This window comes from Misgurnus anguillicaudatus, chromosome 8 (assembly GCF_027580225.2).
Source record: "Misgurnus anguillicaudatus chromosome 8, ASM2758022v2, whole genome shotgun sequence".
In the NCBI taxonomy this organism is placed as follows: Eukaryota; Metazoa; Chordata; class Actinopteri; order Cypriniformes; family Cobitidae; genus Misgurnus; species Misgurnus anguillicaudatus.
The window spans coordinates 14,469,864-14,486,089 of record NC_073344.2 but is presented as its reverse complement, the minus strand read 5'-3'; the positions used below and the strand labels follow the sequence as shown (position 1 = coordinate 14,486,089).

Below are 16,226 nucleotides of genomic sequence, written 5' to 3'. Positions count from 1 at the left end.
AAGTACAATAAAGAGCAGGATATCTGTAATTCATAATATGATACATCAGCTATTTTAATGCTCAATATTGTTTTGGTTTCTCTTTTTTACCTTCAAATTGATGAATTCCACCTTTACACAATTCTGTCCTCACAATTCACAGAAACCTGGTACAAATACTTAGTAAGAAGTCTTTGACCTCTTGAATTAAACAGTTTTCAGTGGACAGCTGCATGGGCATGACTAAATTTGTAGTTAATCCTTAAGTACTATGAAATCTCTTTTTAATAAAGGAGATGAGCTCATCCTCATGGATAACCGCTTCAGAATTTTTACTGCGCCTTCTCCTTTTATGTACCCCTCCCGCCTCGAAGTGTTATCAAGTATAAATCAACTGATCCCTTGTTGTGCAGGCATGAAGGTCAGAGGGGTGAAGATGCAAAACTGGAAACTTTTGCAGTCCTCAGATTATTCTGAAGTCAAACCCCGTGTTTCTTCTTAAACAGTTTTTATGGTTCAACACCTGTTGTGTTGTAGCACTGGACACCAAATCTGAATGTAGGCTATATTACCGTATTCTTGAAAAAAAACAATGTTCTTGGGATGTTTTATTCTGATAATTTGTCTCCGACAGCCATGTGACACGTCATGAATGGAAATATTGATAAATGATTAAAAAAGGGCAGTGAAATAAATATGGAGTCTGCAGAACATGCATACAAAAATGGACAAACCCAATCCAATGGGTTGTAATTTAACCTATTTTGGGTTGTTTTAACTCAAAATGCTGTGTTGTTTTAAACCATTATTGGGATGAATGTAAACATTTCTGGGTTTATTTAACCCAATGGCTGGGCTCATCCATTTTTTTACCCAACGCTGCGTTGAAAATAACCCAGCATTTTTAGCATTTGTTTATGAGTGATAAATGCATGACATCATGAAATAAAAAAATAGGAATTATCAAGGAATAACATTTGTACATTTTATGAATGTTAACGGAAACAGAGACTACTTGGATTGGATTTGTGAGTACCAAGAGTATCTGAAACAAAGTACCAACTTAGGTGACTTAAGTATGTTGTCTATGTGCATGAGCCCGTCTTTCTAAATCAAAATTTCGTGCCTTTATAAAATGTTCCTTGGAATAAATTTGGAACAGTATACAAGTGACATTTACAGGCTCTCCTCAGGTGCCGACAGTGCCAGGAGACATGCTGGTGTTTCATTCGATACAATTACATCATTGAAATGCTTTGAATTTTTACTTGGAGCCGAACATTAAGGCTGTGCCATGACCCTTATGGTATTGTTTCATGAGTTTCCCACCAATTTGATCATGTAAATCATATTATGCATTTGTGCTTTGTTTTCATTTTCATTGAATATCTTTCAAAGGGTCATCACCGTTTTGGGGAACTATTGGAACAGAGCTGTAAGACTCTGTCCAAAATGACACTAGATTTATTTTTAGATAAATGTAATATTAAAGACACGGATGGGGATGAAGGCAGTCCAAGCACCAAATAAAGAGAGATAGGTTTGATGACGAGAAACATCTTGCTCTATAAAACAGTAGTCCAGTGCTCATCCACTGACTGAACCTGATCACAGCCAGGTGAGTCATATTAAAACATTCAGTATTAACTATTTCAGCATTTAGTATGTGTATTGAAACAAAAGCTTGCTTGTTCTGATGAATCTTGCTTTTTTGTTTTAGCCTTCTCACATCACTGGGCCAACATCACTTTTCTTGACTGGAGCCAATAGAAGGTAAAGTTAACTATTTACTGTACTATACATTTTTTGCTAAAAGATATTTTAAAAGCTGTTAATTATTTAATATGATCCTTGATCAACCGCTGATTAAATATTTTCATTATTACTTTTTGTGTATCTTTCCAGTAAAGGGCCATCATGAGTGTGGACGCGGAAATGGAGTGCTTTGGCCCGGCGGCCATTTTTCTTCGAAAGCCTGAAAGGGAGAGGATTGAGGCTCAAAACACACCGTTTGATGCCAAAACCGCGTACTTTGTGACAGACCCTAAGGAGATGTACCTTAAGGGTACACTTATGAGCAAAGAGGGTGGCAAAGTCACCGTTAAAACTCTCTGTGGAAAGGTAAGTTGAGAACTTAGGAGCTACTACGCAACATGATTTCATATACTAAGATGCTCTAATCTTAACTTAGTTTTTGTATATAATTTATTTATTTATATTAGATGCTTCACAAAAAGTAGTATACATTTTTTTATTTAAAATTACAGACAAAAAAGCTAACCTACCACTCCAGTCACATTTAACAAAAGTACACTTAATCACTGCTGATTTTTTATTTAAAAAAAAATAATAAAATGTTATCTTCTTAAAGACTGTCACAGTGAAGGACGATGATATTCATCCAATGAATCCCCCCAAGTTTGATAAGATCGAGGACATGGCCATGATGACCCACCTCAGTGAACCCGCTGTGCTGTACAACCTCAAAGAGCGTTACGCAGCATGGATGATCTACGTAAGTATCAAAATAAGTAGTGTAAATGTAATTTAAAGACTTATTTTTAGTATTTTTCATTAACCTCTATTTCAGACCTACTCTGGGCTGTTTTGCGTCACTGTGAACCCCTATAAGTGGCTCCCGGTGTATGATACTGTAGTTGTGGCAGGTTACAGGGGGAAAAAAAGAGTTGAAGCCCCACCTCACATCTTCTCCATCTCTGACAACGCCTATCAGTTTATGCTCACTGGTATGAACTTATAGATAAGATATCGCACATATAGGGACATCTTGATACCTTATACTTAACTCAACTTAATAGCCAACTGTTTTGAAAATTAAATGTTTCTCATTTTTCCATGTAGATCGTGAGAATCAGTCAATCCTGATTACGTGAGTAGTTTTTCAAGACGTTGTGTTGCAATACAAATATCACACTGTAAAAAAAAGTTACCTGTTTGCCTGAAAATTTTGAGTTAATTTAATTTAAAAATTGGGAAAAAGTTGTGTAAAAATTGTTGTGTCAACTAATATTTTTAAGTTGAATTAACTCAAAATTTTAAGGCAACCACACTGTAAAAAATGCAGCAATGAAGTTAAAACAACTTGGTTTTGCAAGTCAATTCAACCCACTATTTTATTCAATAAGTTGATATAACTTATAAAAACAAGTTGAAATTGTTTAACTTAGTCGATGGTGTAGTGGGCAACGTTCCGACATGTGGTGCTTTCGCACTTTCGGCGACCTGAGTTTGGCAATCCCATATCCCTCTCTCCTCCCTGTACTTTCCTGTCCTTTCCTAATCTCACTGTTAAATAAAGGCAAAAACTGGCCAAAAAATAAAATATATTTATAAATTTATAACTTAAATAAAGAAATAGTTTAACTTATTTTTTTAAGTAAAAGCGACACTCCACTTTTTATAAATATGCTTTTTTTTCTAGCTCCCCTAGAGTTAAACATTTGATTCTTACCGTTTTGGAATCCATTCAGATGCGGGTCTGGCGCTAACATTTTTAGCTTAGCTTAGCCTAGGACAATCCATTGAATCTGATGAGACCATTAGCATTTCGCTAAAAATTAACCACAGAATTTCAATATTTTTCCTATTTAAAACTCGACTCTTTTGTAGTTACATTGTGTACTAAGACCGACTATTTTCGGCTGCTGCGTAATATCATTGCGCCTCCTGCAGCCATGATACAGCAGCAAAGTCCTTGATTATTATTTATAGTTCCTAACCATATCTGCCTAGAAAGCGCAACTTTTAATTTTCCGTCGGTCTTAGTACACAATGTAACTACAGAAGAGTCAAGTTTTAAATAGGAAAAACTCTTTGGTTATTTTTAGCGCGATGTTAATGGTCTAATCAGATTCTATGGATTGTGCTAAACTATGCTAAAAGTGCTAACGCCAGACCTGGAGATCGGCTGAATGGATTTCAAAACGGTAAAAATCTCTTTAACTCTAGGGGAGGTGGAAAATATTTTGTATAAATGTAAGTGGAGTGTCCCTTTAAACTAACATAAAAAATATTTTTTTACAGTGCATGTAATTTACTTTATTAAGTTGAACCATTTTATTTTTACTGTGCAGAATATAGTAGGGTTTATTTTATATTGTGCATTATTATATTTTCAGTGGAGAATCTGGTGCAGGAAAGACTGTTAACACCAAACGTGTCATCCAGTACTTTGCGACAATCGCTGTGTCTGGACAGAAGAAGGCAGAGGCCGTCTCTGGGAAAATGAAGGTACTGACAGTGTTTATTTATATGATAAATGCGTTGATGATGATGTTTCAATTACTTATATGTCAAACGAAGCAGTTAAACACTGACTTGCCTGTTACATGAAACCTTGTTCTTTAGGGGTCGCTGGAGGATCAAATCATTGCAGCCAACCCTTTGCTAGAAGCCTATGGAAATGCCAAGACTGTGAGGAATGACAACTCTTCCCGCTTTGTAAGTCTTAGGCCAACAACTGGCACTGCAACTGGATTAGTGTGTCGGCTGTTTATGATTCACTAATGGAAAATTGTTATCCGTCTTATTTTATCTCCAGGGTAAATTCATCCGAATTCATTTTGGGTCCACTGGAAAGTTGGCATCTGCTGATATTGAAACTTGTAAGACCCTTCTTCTTTTTTGATTTCCACTCACTGACATAAACATACATTTTTATAATTCTAATAAAGGTGTGTTTTCTCTGTAGACCTGCTGGAAAAATCCAGGGTAACTTTTCAGCTGTCTGCTGAGAGGAGCTACCACATCTTCTACCAGCTCTGCACTGGCCATAAACCAGAACTGCTGGGTAACCAAAATTACATTACATTCGTTAAAAATTCCATTTAATTCCATTAAAGATTTATCAAAATTATTATTTTTACTGAGTGGTGTAATGGATTTTTGGTTGTTCCTCTTGTAGAGGCTCTTCTGATCACCACTAACCCATTTGACTATCCCATGATAAGTCATGGTGAGATCACAGTCAAGAGCATCAATGATGTGGAGGAGTTTATTGCAACCGATGTAAGTGGAAGTCGAATGTTGATGCGTAATCATATCGAGTATACAGTATGCAATAAAAACTTGACATTGAATGGTTTTCAACTTTCAGACAGCCATTGATATATTGGGCTTCATTCCTGAGGAGAAAATAGGCATCTACAAGCTGACAGGAGCTGTGATGCATCATGGGAACATGAAGTTCAAGCAGAAGCAGAGAGAGGAACAGGCTGAGCCTGATGGAACTGAGGGTGGGACTTTACTCTGAGCTGAAATATTATAGGCTCAGTAAGAAACATTAAGTTAATTATATTAAATCTTTTTTTCCAGTGGCTGATAAAATCGCTTACCTCATGGGACTAAATTCGGCTGACATGTTAAAAGCATTGTGTTTTCCCAGAGTGAAGGTTGGGAATGAATATGTGACCAAAGGTCAAACTGTTCCTCAGGTATGTACATTTAAAAATGATTATACAGTATTGTACTGTTGTATTGATTGACTGTTTAATTATTATTTTTTATGAATCAGGTGTATAATGCAGCCATGGCTCTGTGTAAGTCAGTCTATGAGAAAATGTTCTTGTGGATGGTTGTTCGAATCAACGAGATGTTGGACACCAAACAAGCAAGACAGTTTTTCATCGGAGTGCTGGACATCGCTGGGTTTGAAATCTTTGATGTAAGTATACGTGTGTGTGTGTTTCATATGTTTCTTTAGCTCTCCAATATTCTTATGAATTGAAGTATCATGTATATCACAGTACAACAGCCTGGAGCAGCTATGCATTAATTTTACCAATGAGAAACTGCAACAGTTTTTCAACCACCACATGTTTGTGCTGGAACAAGAGGAATACAAGAAAGAGGGCATTGAGTGGGAATTCATTGACTTTGGTATGGATTTGGCTGCTTGCATTGAGCTTATTGAGAAGGTAATAAACCATCAGGACATAAAGTGAATCATAGCTTGAGTCATTGCTTTATCTCAATGTAATGTACTCTTTCCTGCAGCCAATGGGCATCTTCTCCATCCTTGAGGAGGAGTGTATGTTCCCCAAGGCAACAGACATGACTTTCAAGAACAAGTTGTATGACCAGCATATTGGTAAAACTGCATCCTTCCAGAAACCCAAGCCTGTCAAAGGCAAGCCTGAGGCCCATTTCTCTTTGGTCCACTATGCTGGTACTGTAGACTACAACATCACAGGCTGGCTGGATAAGAATAAGGACCCTCTCAATGACTCTGTGGTTCAGTTGTACCAGAAGTCTTCAGTCAAACTGTTGGCTCACCTGTATGCAACCCACGCCTCTGCTGAAGGTTTGCAAATGAATGCATTTCTGTTGGATGGCATTGTTTGCCAGAAGTTGCTAATGTAATGTTGCTTAACCAACAGCTGAGGCTGGTGGCAAAAAGGGCGGAAAAAAGAAAGGTGGTTCCTTCCAGACTGTGTCCGCTTTGTTCCGGGTATTACTGTGGTTCCATTTGATTCTTTTTGAGAATACAATACAAAGTAAGATAGATTGTATTCAGTGTACTGGTTCATTTTTTTGTTTGTTTCCTAAACCAACAGGAGAACTTGGGCAAACTGATGACCAATTTGAGAAGCACTCATCCTCATTTTGTCCGTTGCCTGATTCCAAATGAGTCCAAGACTCCAGGTCAATAATAAACTCATTATAAAAAATCAGAGCTTTGAACATTAATGTCAGAACACTGAAAAATGCTAAACTTTTATATTTTAGGTCTTATGGAGAACCCTCTAGTCATTCACCAGTTGCGCTGTAATGGTGTACTGGAGGGAATCAGGATCTGTAGGAAAGGTTTCCCAAGCAGAATCCTCTATGGTGACTTTAAGCAGAGGTATCTTGATGGATATGCCATATGCAATTGTAAAACATCAGATGGATACACCTTCAATGAAATATTTTTGTTTCAGATACAAAGTATTGAATGCTAGTGTCATTCCTGAAGGTCAGTTCATTGACAATAAGAAGGCTTCTGAGAAGCTTCTCGGCTCCATTAATGTAGACCATACACAATACAAGTTTGGGCATACCAAGGTTAGAAAGTTTACAAGATCGTACTTATTTTTGACTTTTACAGATGTGTTTAATAACGTCAATACCAAATTTTAGGTATTTTTCAAAGCTGGGCTTCTGGGTCTTCTCGAGGAGATGCGAGATGAGAAACTAGCAGAGCTGGTTACCATGACTCAGGCTCTTTGTCGTGGATACATCATGAGAAAAGAATTTCTCAAAATGATGGAGAGAAGGTATGCAAAATACAGTAGGGGGACACTTTATCTTCACAAACAGATTTTGATCATTTCTTCTAATGATATGAAACAGAGAATCTATCTTCACCATCCAATACAACATCCGCTCATTCATGAATGTGAAACACTGGCCATGGATGAAGCTGTACTTTAAGATCAAGCCTCTGCTGAAGAGCGCAGAGACCGAGAAGGAAATGGCAGCCATGAAAGAGAACTTTGAAAAAATGAAGGAGGATCTAGCAAAGGCACTCGCCAAGAAGAAGGAGCTGGAGGAGAAGATGGTTTCTCTGATACAGGAGAAAAATGACCTTCAGCTACAAGTAGCAGCTGAGAGTTTTTATGAATGTGAACAATGGTATTTCAGCAAGAAAACATCACAAAACATTAAATGCATGACTTTCCAATCAACAGGAGAGTGAAAACCTTTCTGATGCTGAGGAGAGATGTGAAGGCCTGATCAAAAGCAAGATCCAGCTTGAGGCCAAACTTAAAGAGGCCACAGAAAGATTAGAGGATGAAGAGGAAATCAACGCTGAGTTGACAGCAAAGAAGAGAAAACTAGAGGATGAGTGCTCTGAACTGAAGAAAGACATTGATGATTTAGAGTTGACCTTGGCCAAAGTGGAGAAGGAAAAGCATGCCACTGAGAACAAGGTTGGCATATACATTTTGTTAGATTTTTTTAATCAGTATGTATTTTCCCTGGGAACTGAATCCACACGATTGGTGTGGCTAGTTGCTTTACCAATGAACTATAGATGTGACTGGTAGTGATTTAATTTCAGGTGAAAAATCTTACTGAGGAGATGACTTCTCTGGATGAAACCATTGCAAAGTTAACCAAAGAAAAGAAAGCCCTCCAAGAGGCACATCAACAAACTTTGGATGATCTGCAAGCAGAGGAAGACAAAGTCAATACTCTGACCAAAGCCAAATCTAAACTTGAACAACAAGTGGATGATGTAAGTTAGTTTACAGCAACACCTATTAATGAACGTATGTGTTGTATACAGTAAGTGAAAGAATCTTGCGATTTTCACTTGATAGTTGGAAGGTTCTCTGGAGCAAGAAAGAAAGCTTCGCATGGATCTTGAAAGAGCCAAGAGAAAGCTAGAAGGTGACCTGAAACTAGCCCAGGAATCCGTAATGGATCTGGAAAATGACAAACAACAGTCAGAAGAGAAGATTAAGAAGTAAGACTTTACTTATATGCAGAATTTAATAGAGGGGACGGGCAACTTCGGTCCTGGAGTTTAGCTACAACTTGCCTCAGCACACCTGCCTAAAAGTTTCTAGTATGCCTAGTGAGACCTTAATTGGCTGCTTCAGGTGTGTTTAATTATAGCTGGAGCTAAACTCTGCAGGACACCGGCCCTCCAGGACCGAAGTTGCCCATCCCTGATTTAGAGGCTTTCATGTAGCTCAGCTGGTATAGCATGGCAGTTAGCTACTTAAAGGATCGTGCGTTTGATTGCCAGGGAATGCTCGTAAAATGTATAACACTGTAAGTTGGTTTTTAAAAATCTGAATTTTTTTTATTAGTGTGTAAATCTTACACAACTGCTACTATTAACACCCACAGGAAGGACTTTGAGATAAGCCAACTTCTAAGCAGGATTGAGGATGAGCAGTCTGTTGGTGTCCAGCATCAAAAGAAGATCAAGGAACTCCAGGTCATTTCTAAATCTCGCAATGTTAGGGTTGAACACTGACACAACATAAAGGGTATAACTTGAAAAATCATGATTTTAGGCTCGTATTGAGGAGCTGGAGGAAGAAATTGAGGCAGAACGTGCTGCTCGAGCTAAGGTCGAGAAGCAGAGGGCCGATTTCGCCAGGGAACTTGAGGAGATCAGCGAGAGGCTCGAAGAAGCTGGCGGCGCCACCTCTGCCCAGATTGAGATGAACAAAAAACGTGAGGCTGATTTTCAGAAGCTGCGACGTGATCTTGAAGAGTCCACCTTGCAGCACGAAGCGACAGCTGCGGCGCTTCGCAAGAAGCAGGCGGACAGCGTGGCGGAGCTGGGCGAGCAGATCGACAACCTCCAGCGAGTGAAACAAAAGCTGGAGAAGGAGAAAAGTGAGTTTAAGATGGAGATCGATGACTTGTCCAGCAATATGGAGGCTGTTGCCAAATCAAAGGTGAGGAAACTATTTATCTTGACAACTGCATTTTCACCATTAGATTTATGCTCATACGAGAGTCTTCTTTTAGGGTAACTTGGAGAAGATGTGTCGTACTTTGGAAGATCAACTGAGTGAACTTAAGTCCAAAAATGATGAATGTGTCCGACAGTTAAATGATTTGAGTGCACAAAGAGCAAGGCTGAATACTGAGAATGGTAAGTGCGAAAACAAAACCTCAATGCAATTGTTAATAAAGTATTCATTAACAGCATCTGATCTTTATAAAAGGTGAATTAAGCCGTCAGTTGGAAGAAAAAGAAGCTCTTGTTTCTCAGTTGACTCGAGGCAAGCAGGCTTACACTCAGCAGATTGAGGAGCTTAAGAGGCAGATGGAGGAGGAAATTAAGGTAAAATGGTTTAGTTTATTCGGTTTTTTTAGCAGGTAAGTGGACTTGGGCACATACAGTACATTGTTTTTTTTGTTTTGTTTTTTAGGCAAAGAATGCCCTGGCACATGCTCTACAATCTTCTCGTCATGACTGTGATATGCTCAGAGAGCAGTTTGAGGAGGAACAAGAGGCCAAAACTGAGCTCCAGCGTGGCATGTCTAAGGCCAACAGTGAGGTAGCTCAGTGGAGGACCAAATATGAGACTGATGCCATTCAGCGTACAGAGGAGCTTGAGGAAGCAAAGTAAATTTACAGAATTATTCAATGACTCAATTTTGCCAGTTTGCAGAAACCTGATATGGTCATTTTATTCTTCATAGAAAAAAGCTTGCTCAGCGTCTTCAGGAAGCTGAGGAGTCCATTGAGGCTGTGAATGCTAAGTGTGCCTCTCTAGAGAAGACCAAGCATCGACTACTTGGTGAAGTTGAAGATCTCATGATAGACGTAGAGAGAGCAAATGCACTTGCCGCCAATCTTGACAAGAAGCAACGGAACTTTGACAAGGTAAAGGGTTTAATTATTGCATATTGTATGTTTATATATATTTACAGCATATACCATAATTGCTTAATTCTCATTTGCCTTTTCCAAGGTTTTGGCAGAGTGGAAGCAAAAGTATGAAGAAAGCCAGGCAGAACTGGAAGGAGCTCAGAAAGAGGCTCGTAATCTGAGCACGGAGATGTTTAAGATGAAAAACTCCTACGAAGAGGCCATAGATCACCTGGAAACCCTGAAGCGGGAGAACAAAAACCTTCAACGTAGGGCTTTACCACAAATGCAAAGTGCAGTTGGTATTGAAAACTATTTTAATGCGTTCATGTTCTCACTAAGTTATTTTGTACATTCTTTACAGAGGAAATCTCTGACTTAACTGAACAAATTGGTGAAACTGGAAAGACTATTCATGAGCTTGAAAAGGGCAAAAAGACAGTTGAAATTGAGAAAAGCGAAATTCAGACTGCTCTTGAGGAAGCTGAGGTAACTGTTATTTGTAAAGGATACAACATAAATTTACAGGGACACTCTACTTTTTTGAAAATATGCTCATTGTTTTTGGAATCCATTCAGCTGATCTCCAGGTCTGGCTGTACCATTTTTAGCATAGCTTAGCATAATTAAGACAGACTGAAAATGTAAATTTCCGATTTTCTAGGCCGATATGGCTAGGGACTATACTTTCATTCTGGCGTAATAATCAAGGAATTTGCTCCAGTACCATGGCTGCAGCAATGATATTATGCAGCGCCCGAAAATAGTCCCTTCTATTGAAAGTAAACAAAGGGACAATTTTCATGCGCTGTGTAATATCACTGCGCCTCCTGCAGCCATGTTACAGCAGCAAGTCCTTGATTATTACGCCAGAATGAGTATAGTTCCTAGCCATATCTGCCTAGAAAATCACAACTTTTAATTTTCCATCGGTCTTAGTACACAATGTAACTACAGAAGAGTCAAGTTTTAAATAGGAAAAATATCTAAACTCTTTGGTAATTTTTAGCGCGATGCCTAATGCTATATTCAGATTCAATGGATTATGCGAAGCTATGCTAAAAGTGGTAGCGTCAGACTGGAGATCAGCTGAATGAATTCCAAAATGGTAAAAATCAAATGTTTAACTCTAGGCAAGCTGGAAAATTTGCATATTTTCAAAAAAAGTGGAGTGTCCCTTTTAATGTGCCAATCACTTCGATTTAATACAATTTAATTAGCGCCATAATACATAGCATAAGCACTTTTAAAAAACAAACACCTATTTTAACCACCTTTTAGGCGACCCTGGAACATGAAGAATCCAAGATCCTTCGTATTCAACTTGAGCTGAGCCAGGTGAAGGGGGAGGTAGATCGGAAATTGGCCGAGAAGGATGAGGAGATTGAACAGATCAAGAGGAACAGCCAGAGAGTGATTGAATCCATGCAGACCACTCTGGACGCTGAAGTCAGGAGCAGGAATGAAGCTCTAAGAGTCAAGAAGAAGATGGAAGGAGACCTCAATGAGATGGAGATTCAGTTGAGCCATGCAAACCGTCAGGCCGCTGAAGCTCAGAAGCAGCTCAGAAATGTTCAAGGACAACTTAAGGTATAGCAAATATACAGCCTTGTAGCTAGTTATTACAAAATTGTACTGTTTAAAAACAAGCTATTTATCCTTTATTAGGATGCACAACTTCATCTTGATGAAGCTATAAGGAGTCAAGAAGATATGAAAGAACAGGTTGCAATGGTTGAACGCAGAAACAACCTGATGCAAGCTGAGATTGAAGAATTGAGAGCTGCTCTCGAGCAGGCAGAGAGAGGTCGTAAAGTGGCCGAGCAGGAACTTGTGGATGCCAGCGAGCGAGTAGCACTTCTCCATTCCCAGGTTTGTAGTAAAGCGCTTGTGATTCAGTTTTCAGTCTTGCTTTGACAGAACCACTATAAACCACATCTTAATTTTCAACATATAGAACACCAGTCTCATCAATACCAAGAAGAAGCTCGAGTCTGATCTTGTCCAAATCCAAGGTGAAGTGGATGACGCCATTCAGGAAGCCAGAAATGCAGAAGAAAAGGCTAAAAAAGCTATTACTGATGTGAGTGTCTTATTTTCAAAAGAAAATATGAATCGAAATGCTCAAAAATATCACCATTTAAAAATGCAATCAAACCCAATTCGTCACACAAATTGGAAACTTACCAAAACACCAATAAACAGTCCGTAATGTTTTCAGGCTGCCATGATGGCAGAAGAATTGAAGAAAGAGCAGGACACAAGTGCTCATCTTGAGAGGATGAAGAAGAACCTGGAGGTTACGGTCAAAGACCTGCAGCACCGCCTGGATGAGGCGGAAAGTCTAGCCATGAAGGGTGGAAAGAAGCAGATCCAGAAACTGGAAGCTAGGGTGATCCTTTTGTATAATCTGAAAGGTTATGCTATCTGTAGATCGCAATGAAGAGTTTCTGAATGTACCATTGGTCTCATTTTTGAAGATTCGTGAGCTGGAGAGTGAAGTTGAGAATGAGCAAAGAAAATGTGCCGAAGCTGTCAAGGGAGTTCGCAAGTATGAGAGAAGAGTGAAGGAACTCACCTACCAGGTAGACTACTTTACAGGACGCTTGGAATGGTAGTCAACAGTGAAATATGAACTAACCCAGTTATATTTTAACAGACAGAGGAGGATAAAAAGAATTTGAACAGACTGCAAGATCTGGTGGACAAACTGCAGATGAAAGTGAAGTCTTATAAAAGACAAGCTGAAGAAGCTGTAAGTACAGTTCATTATGGTCATATTGTATTGAAACACGATTCTTATCCAATTGAAGAGCCGGAAGTGTTGTATAATTCTTCATAATCAATTCAAAATAGCCATTATTAAATTGAATAACCTAATAAACTACTGATTCCCGGTTAAATCTAGGAGGAACAGGCCGGCACTCACCTGTCCAGGTACAGGAAGGTGCAACATGAGATGGAGGAGGCTCAGGAGAGGGCTGACATTGCCGAGTCTCAAGTCAATAAGCTTAGGGCAAGGAGCCGTGATCTAGGAAAGGTAAGACTGAACGTTTTTAGGACAGCTTTTCCAACCCATTCTCATGAAATGTGTATAAATAGCACGCAGTTGAAAAGTCGTGCAATAAATACACCAAATTCCAATTTTGTATGCATATGATACAGCAGTCCTTTCCATTCACTTATGGGTGATTCTCACGAAATCCAGACTTAAAAGGTGTCCAGCATCAGATTTTTTTCAAAAGCCATTTGAGCCTTTTTTGCACATATAAGATTAAGGTCTGAACTTACTATTATTTTTAGAGGATTTAAAAAAAAAATCCTATATAATTATTTACATTTTTTAGATTATCATTAGAAAAAATGATCATTACCGCAACATGATATTTCATTAAATATATGCATTTACAAACTTATGTTTCGGTAATGAGAACTAAAAAGTTGTCTAGGTACTATGACAAACAAAATTTCAACTCTGAGTGGTAGCCATCTTGAGTGTGACAGTCAATTATGTCCCTTCCAACAATTTTTTTTGGAAAATGTTAGTTCCTTGAGGGCTTAAACAATGATTGAAAACTGTTGCGGAGGATGAGAAAAATTTTCTTGGACACATTTATATTCCTTATTATTGTCTCTACATTTACCAATAAACACAAAATACCACACGTTTCTTTACTGTAAATGTTTATAGTATAACATGCACTAAAGCTTTTTATTTTTTTGATTTTTTTAATTATAAGTATTTCCATGTCAAGGAACCCAAATCCAGTCATGGACACATTGTGGTAATCAAAATTTTCCGCTTAAATGTGGAAAAAATTGGTTTGTATGATGTCATTTGAAATCATGTGCAAAATAGTACATGAAGAGATGTTTGTAACTGTATGCTTCTTATTTTGATACTCTTACTTTGCATTTACTTTTTTTATCAAAATGTTTCATGACACCTCATGAGTCAAATTTCGCGAGAATCACCCTTATATGGCACATCTTATTCGTCAGTTTTTTATACCATTATCGCTTGGGTTTGGGGTTAGATTTGGGATTTGCTTTAGGATGTAATTTGATATATAAGTTTCTACATGTTTTGTCTATTTTTAAACCATGGTCACTTGAAGTTTGTGTTAGAATTGGGGTTTGGGTTAGGATGTAATTTTATGTAAAAAAAAACTTGCTCTAACCCCAAACCTAAGCAACAATGGTAAAAAAATAAAAAATAAAGAGAAACCAATAAATAAAACGACACAAAAAGATGCGCCATATTATTGAACGGAAGGACTGGCGTAACATGCATGCAAAATTGGAATTGGCATAGCTATTGCACGACTTTTCAACTGTGTGTCATTTATACGCATTTCATGAGAATAATACCTGATTGATTCATATTAAAAATCCTAAATAATTGATTAATCTTATGCTTTTTCCTAGACAAAAGAGTCTGCAGAGTAAATGGGCAAATCCAAGCAAAGTCAACCTTATTATGGAAAGTCAAGTTTTCGCCAAACTTTTAACCATACTGATATGTCAGATGTCCATGTTTGTGGTTGAAATAGCCATGCAAAGTCTCTGTTAAAGTTTTTAAAGCATTTTTTTTCATAGTTAAGTGCAAATTTTAGAATTGTCGGAAAAATGTCACATCCATAACGTTTCTTCCTCATAAATGCGCATACAGAAATTTAATTAAAACATTAAATGTTCTTTGAAGAGACGTTTCTTAGGTATTATTGCTTTTGGTTTGTGCCTTTTAATTCACAGAATATCTCCTCTCAAGAAGAGACGGCATCATACAAGCATATAATATGCTTTTGTGCTGTGTCTAAGCCATGTGGTCAATAAAGTTGCGCACTAAGCATCAATGACTGTATGTATTTATTTCATTTTTTTAATCTAAAACATTTTTTTAATCAAATAAAGGGACGTACTTAGGATAATAACAAGGGCTTAGTTGTACATAGCCGTTGGATCCTGAGATAAAGCAGCTTTAGAAAAAACAGCATGCTGAGTAAAACTATAAATGCTACATATCGAATACTCAACAACAGCAAAGCCTGTAAATCTTCTTTAGCCAACTAAAAAGCAAAGGTATTATATTTTAAACTCCTTAAATAAGAAATCACATCATAATGTCATGAATCTTCAATACAACTGCCTCATCCAAGATCCAAGTTAGACCTGCATCTATAGTACATCTTGCACTTGACAGACACTTAGATTATGTCTTTGTAATCTAATGCAGGCACTTCAAGATACAACAACCCCTTTGAGAATGCTGCCATTTGGATGGAGAAGACAGCAGGAGCATCTATATTTGTATTTTGTTCAAATAAGGAACTGTATGGGTGAGGTCAAGTTTCACATTTTATTCAGTGGGAGGCCCTCACAATTTTTAATGCTTTCTCCTCTTTGCCAGTTTAGGATCGCCTTTCTCCTTTAAAGCCTGACCTTATGACTCACAAAGCATACTCGAAATCATATCTCATGTTACACTTAGCCAAACAGAGGTAACTGTATCACATTAAACAGGTTTCAGGGTTCCACTGTTCTGAAAGCATCCTCACTAACCAGCATCCTGTTGGTATCAGAAGTCAGTGAATGTCGAATATTTTACTGGAATATATTTCTAGATATTTGATAAAGGAATTTTAAGTGCACAGATTATTTCACCGCTCTCTATGCGTAAAGGCACGGTTAAAAGCTCGTAATGAGTCAAGTTGTTGACATCGAGGATTTTGTCACCACTTTGGACTTTGTTTTATTCCCGAGAGAGGCCTGGCAGCCTCAGCTGTTCTTAGACAGGCATAATCTTTAGGCACCCATCTTGTTTCTTGAAATTTGTGGGATAAAGACATACCAGAGTTTGATTTCTTTATAATACCTGACTTCAAAGTCTCCTGCAACTTGA

General features: G+C 38.0%; 2 protein-coding genes across 2 annotated transcripts in view; one reads left to right on the top strand and one right to left on the bottom strand.

Annotated features, from left to right (window-relative positions):
- Nucleotides 1–16,226, bottom strand: part of LOC129450542 (fibroleukin) — a 53,523-nt gene that overhangs the window by 21,036 nt on the left and 16,261 nt on the right. The gene's annotated exons all lie outside the window — the stretch shown is intronic.
- Nucleotides 1,577–15,180, top strand: LOC129450520 (myosin heavy chain, fast skeletal muscle). The gene is made up of 41 exons (XM_073870365.1): nucleotides 1,577–1,597; nucleotides 1,700–1,752; nucleotides 1,885–2,100; nucleotides 2,351–2,494; nucleotides 2,570–2,726; nucleotides 2,842–2,869; nucleotides 4,119–4,230; nucleotides 4,348–4,440; nucleotides 4,541–4,604; nucleotides 4,691–4,789; nucleotides 4,904–5,007; nucleotides 5,096–5,234; nucleotides 5,314–5,432; nucleotides 5,513–5,662; nucleotides 5,745–5,915; nucleotides 5,995–6,301; nucleotides 6,378–6,448; nucleotides 6,555–6,642; nucleotides 6,727–6,844; nucleotides 6,921–7,044; nucleotides 7,120–7,256; nucleotides 7,333–7,614; nucleotides 7,676–7,913; nucleotides 8,045–8,221; nucleotides 8,307–8,452; nucleotides 8,842–8,932; nucleotides 9,012–9,401; nucleotides 9,475–9,601; nucleotides 9,675–9,793; nucleotides 9,882–10,078; nucleotides 10,156–10,339; nucleotides 10,428–10,593; nucleotides 10,689–10,813; nucleotides 11,606–11,914; nucleotides 11,993–12,196; nucleotides 12,282–12,407; nucleotides 12,546–12,716; nucleotides 12,805–12,909; nucleotides 12,984–13,079; nucleotides 13,233–13,364; nucleotides 14,753–15,180. The coding sequence occupies exons 3-41, from the start codon at nucleotides 1,897–1,899 to the stop codon at nucleotides 14,771–14,773; spliced, it is 5,835 nt and encodes a 1,944-aa protein (XP_073726466.1). The 5' UTR covers nucleotides 1,577–1,597; nucleotides 1,700–1,752; nucleotides 1,885–1,896; the 3' UTR covers nucleotides 14,774–15,180.

Bases quoted from the DNA above. Each gene is read 5' to 3' on its own strand.
- LOC129450520 (XM_073870365.1), top strand. From the start codon at position 1,897: ATGAGTGTGGACGCGGAAATGGAGTGCTTTGGCCCGGCGGCCATTTTT. The intron at 6,302-6,377 runs GTTTGCAAATGA...CTTAACCAACAG, and splicing joins AACCCACGCCTCTGCTGAAG to CTGAGGCTGGTGGCAAAAAG. The intron at 9,402-9,474 runs GTGAGGAAACTA...GTCTTCTTTTAG, and splicing joins AGGCTGTTGCCAAATCAAAG to GGTAACTTGGAGAAGATGTG.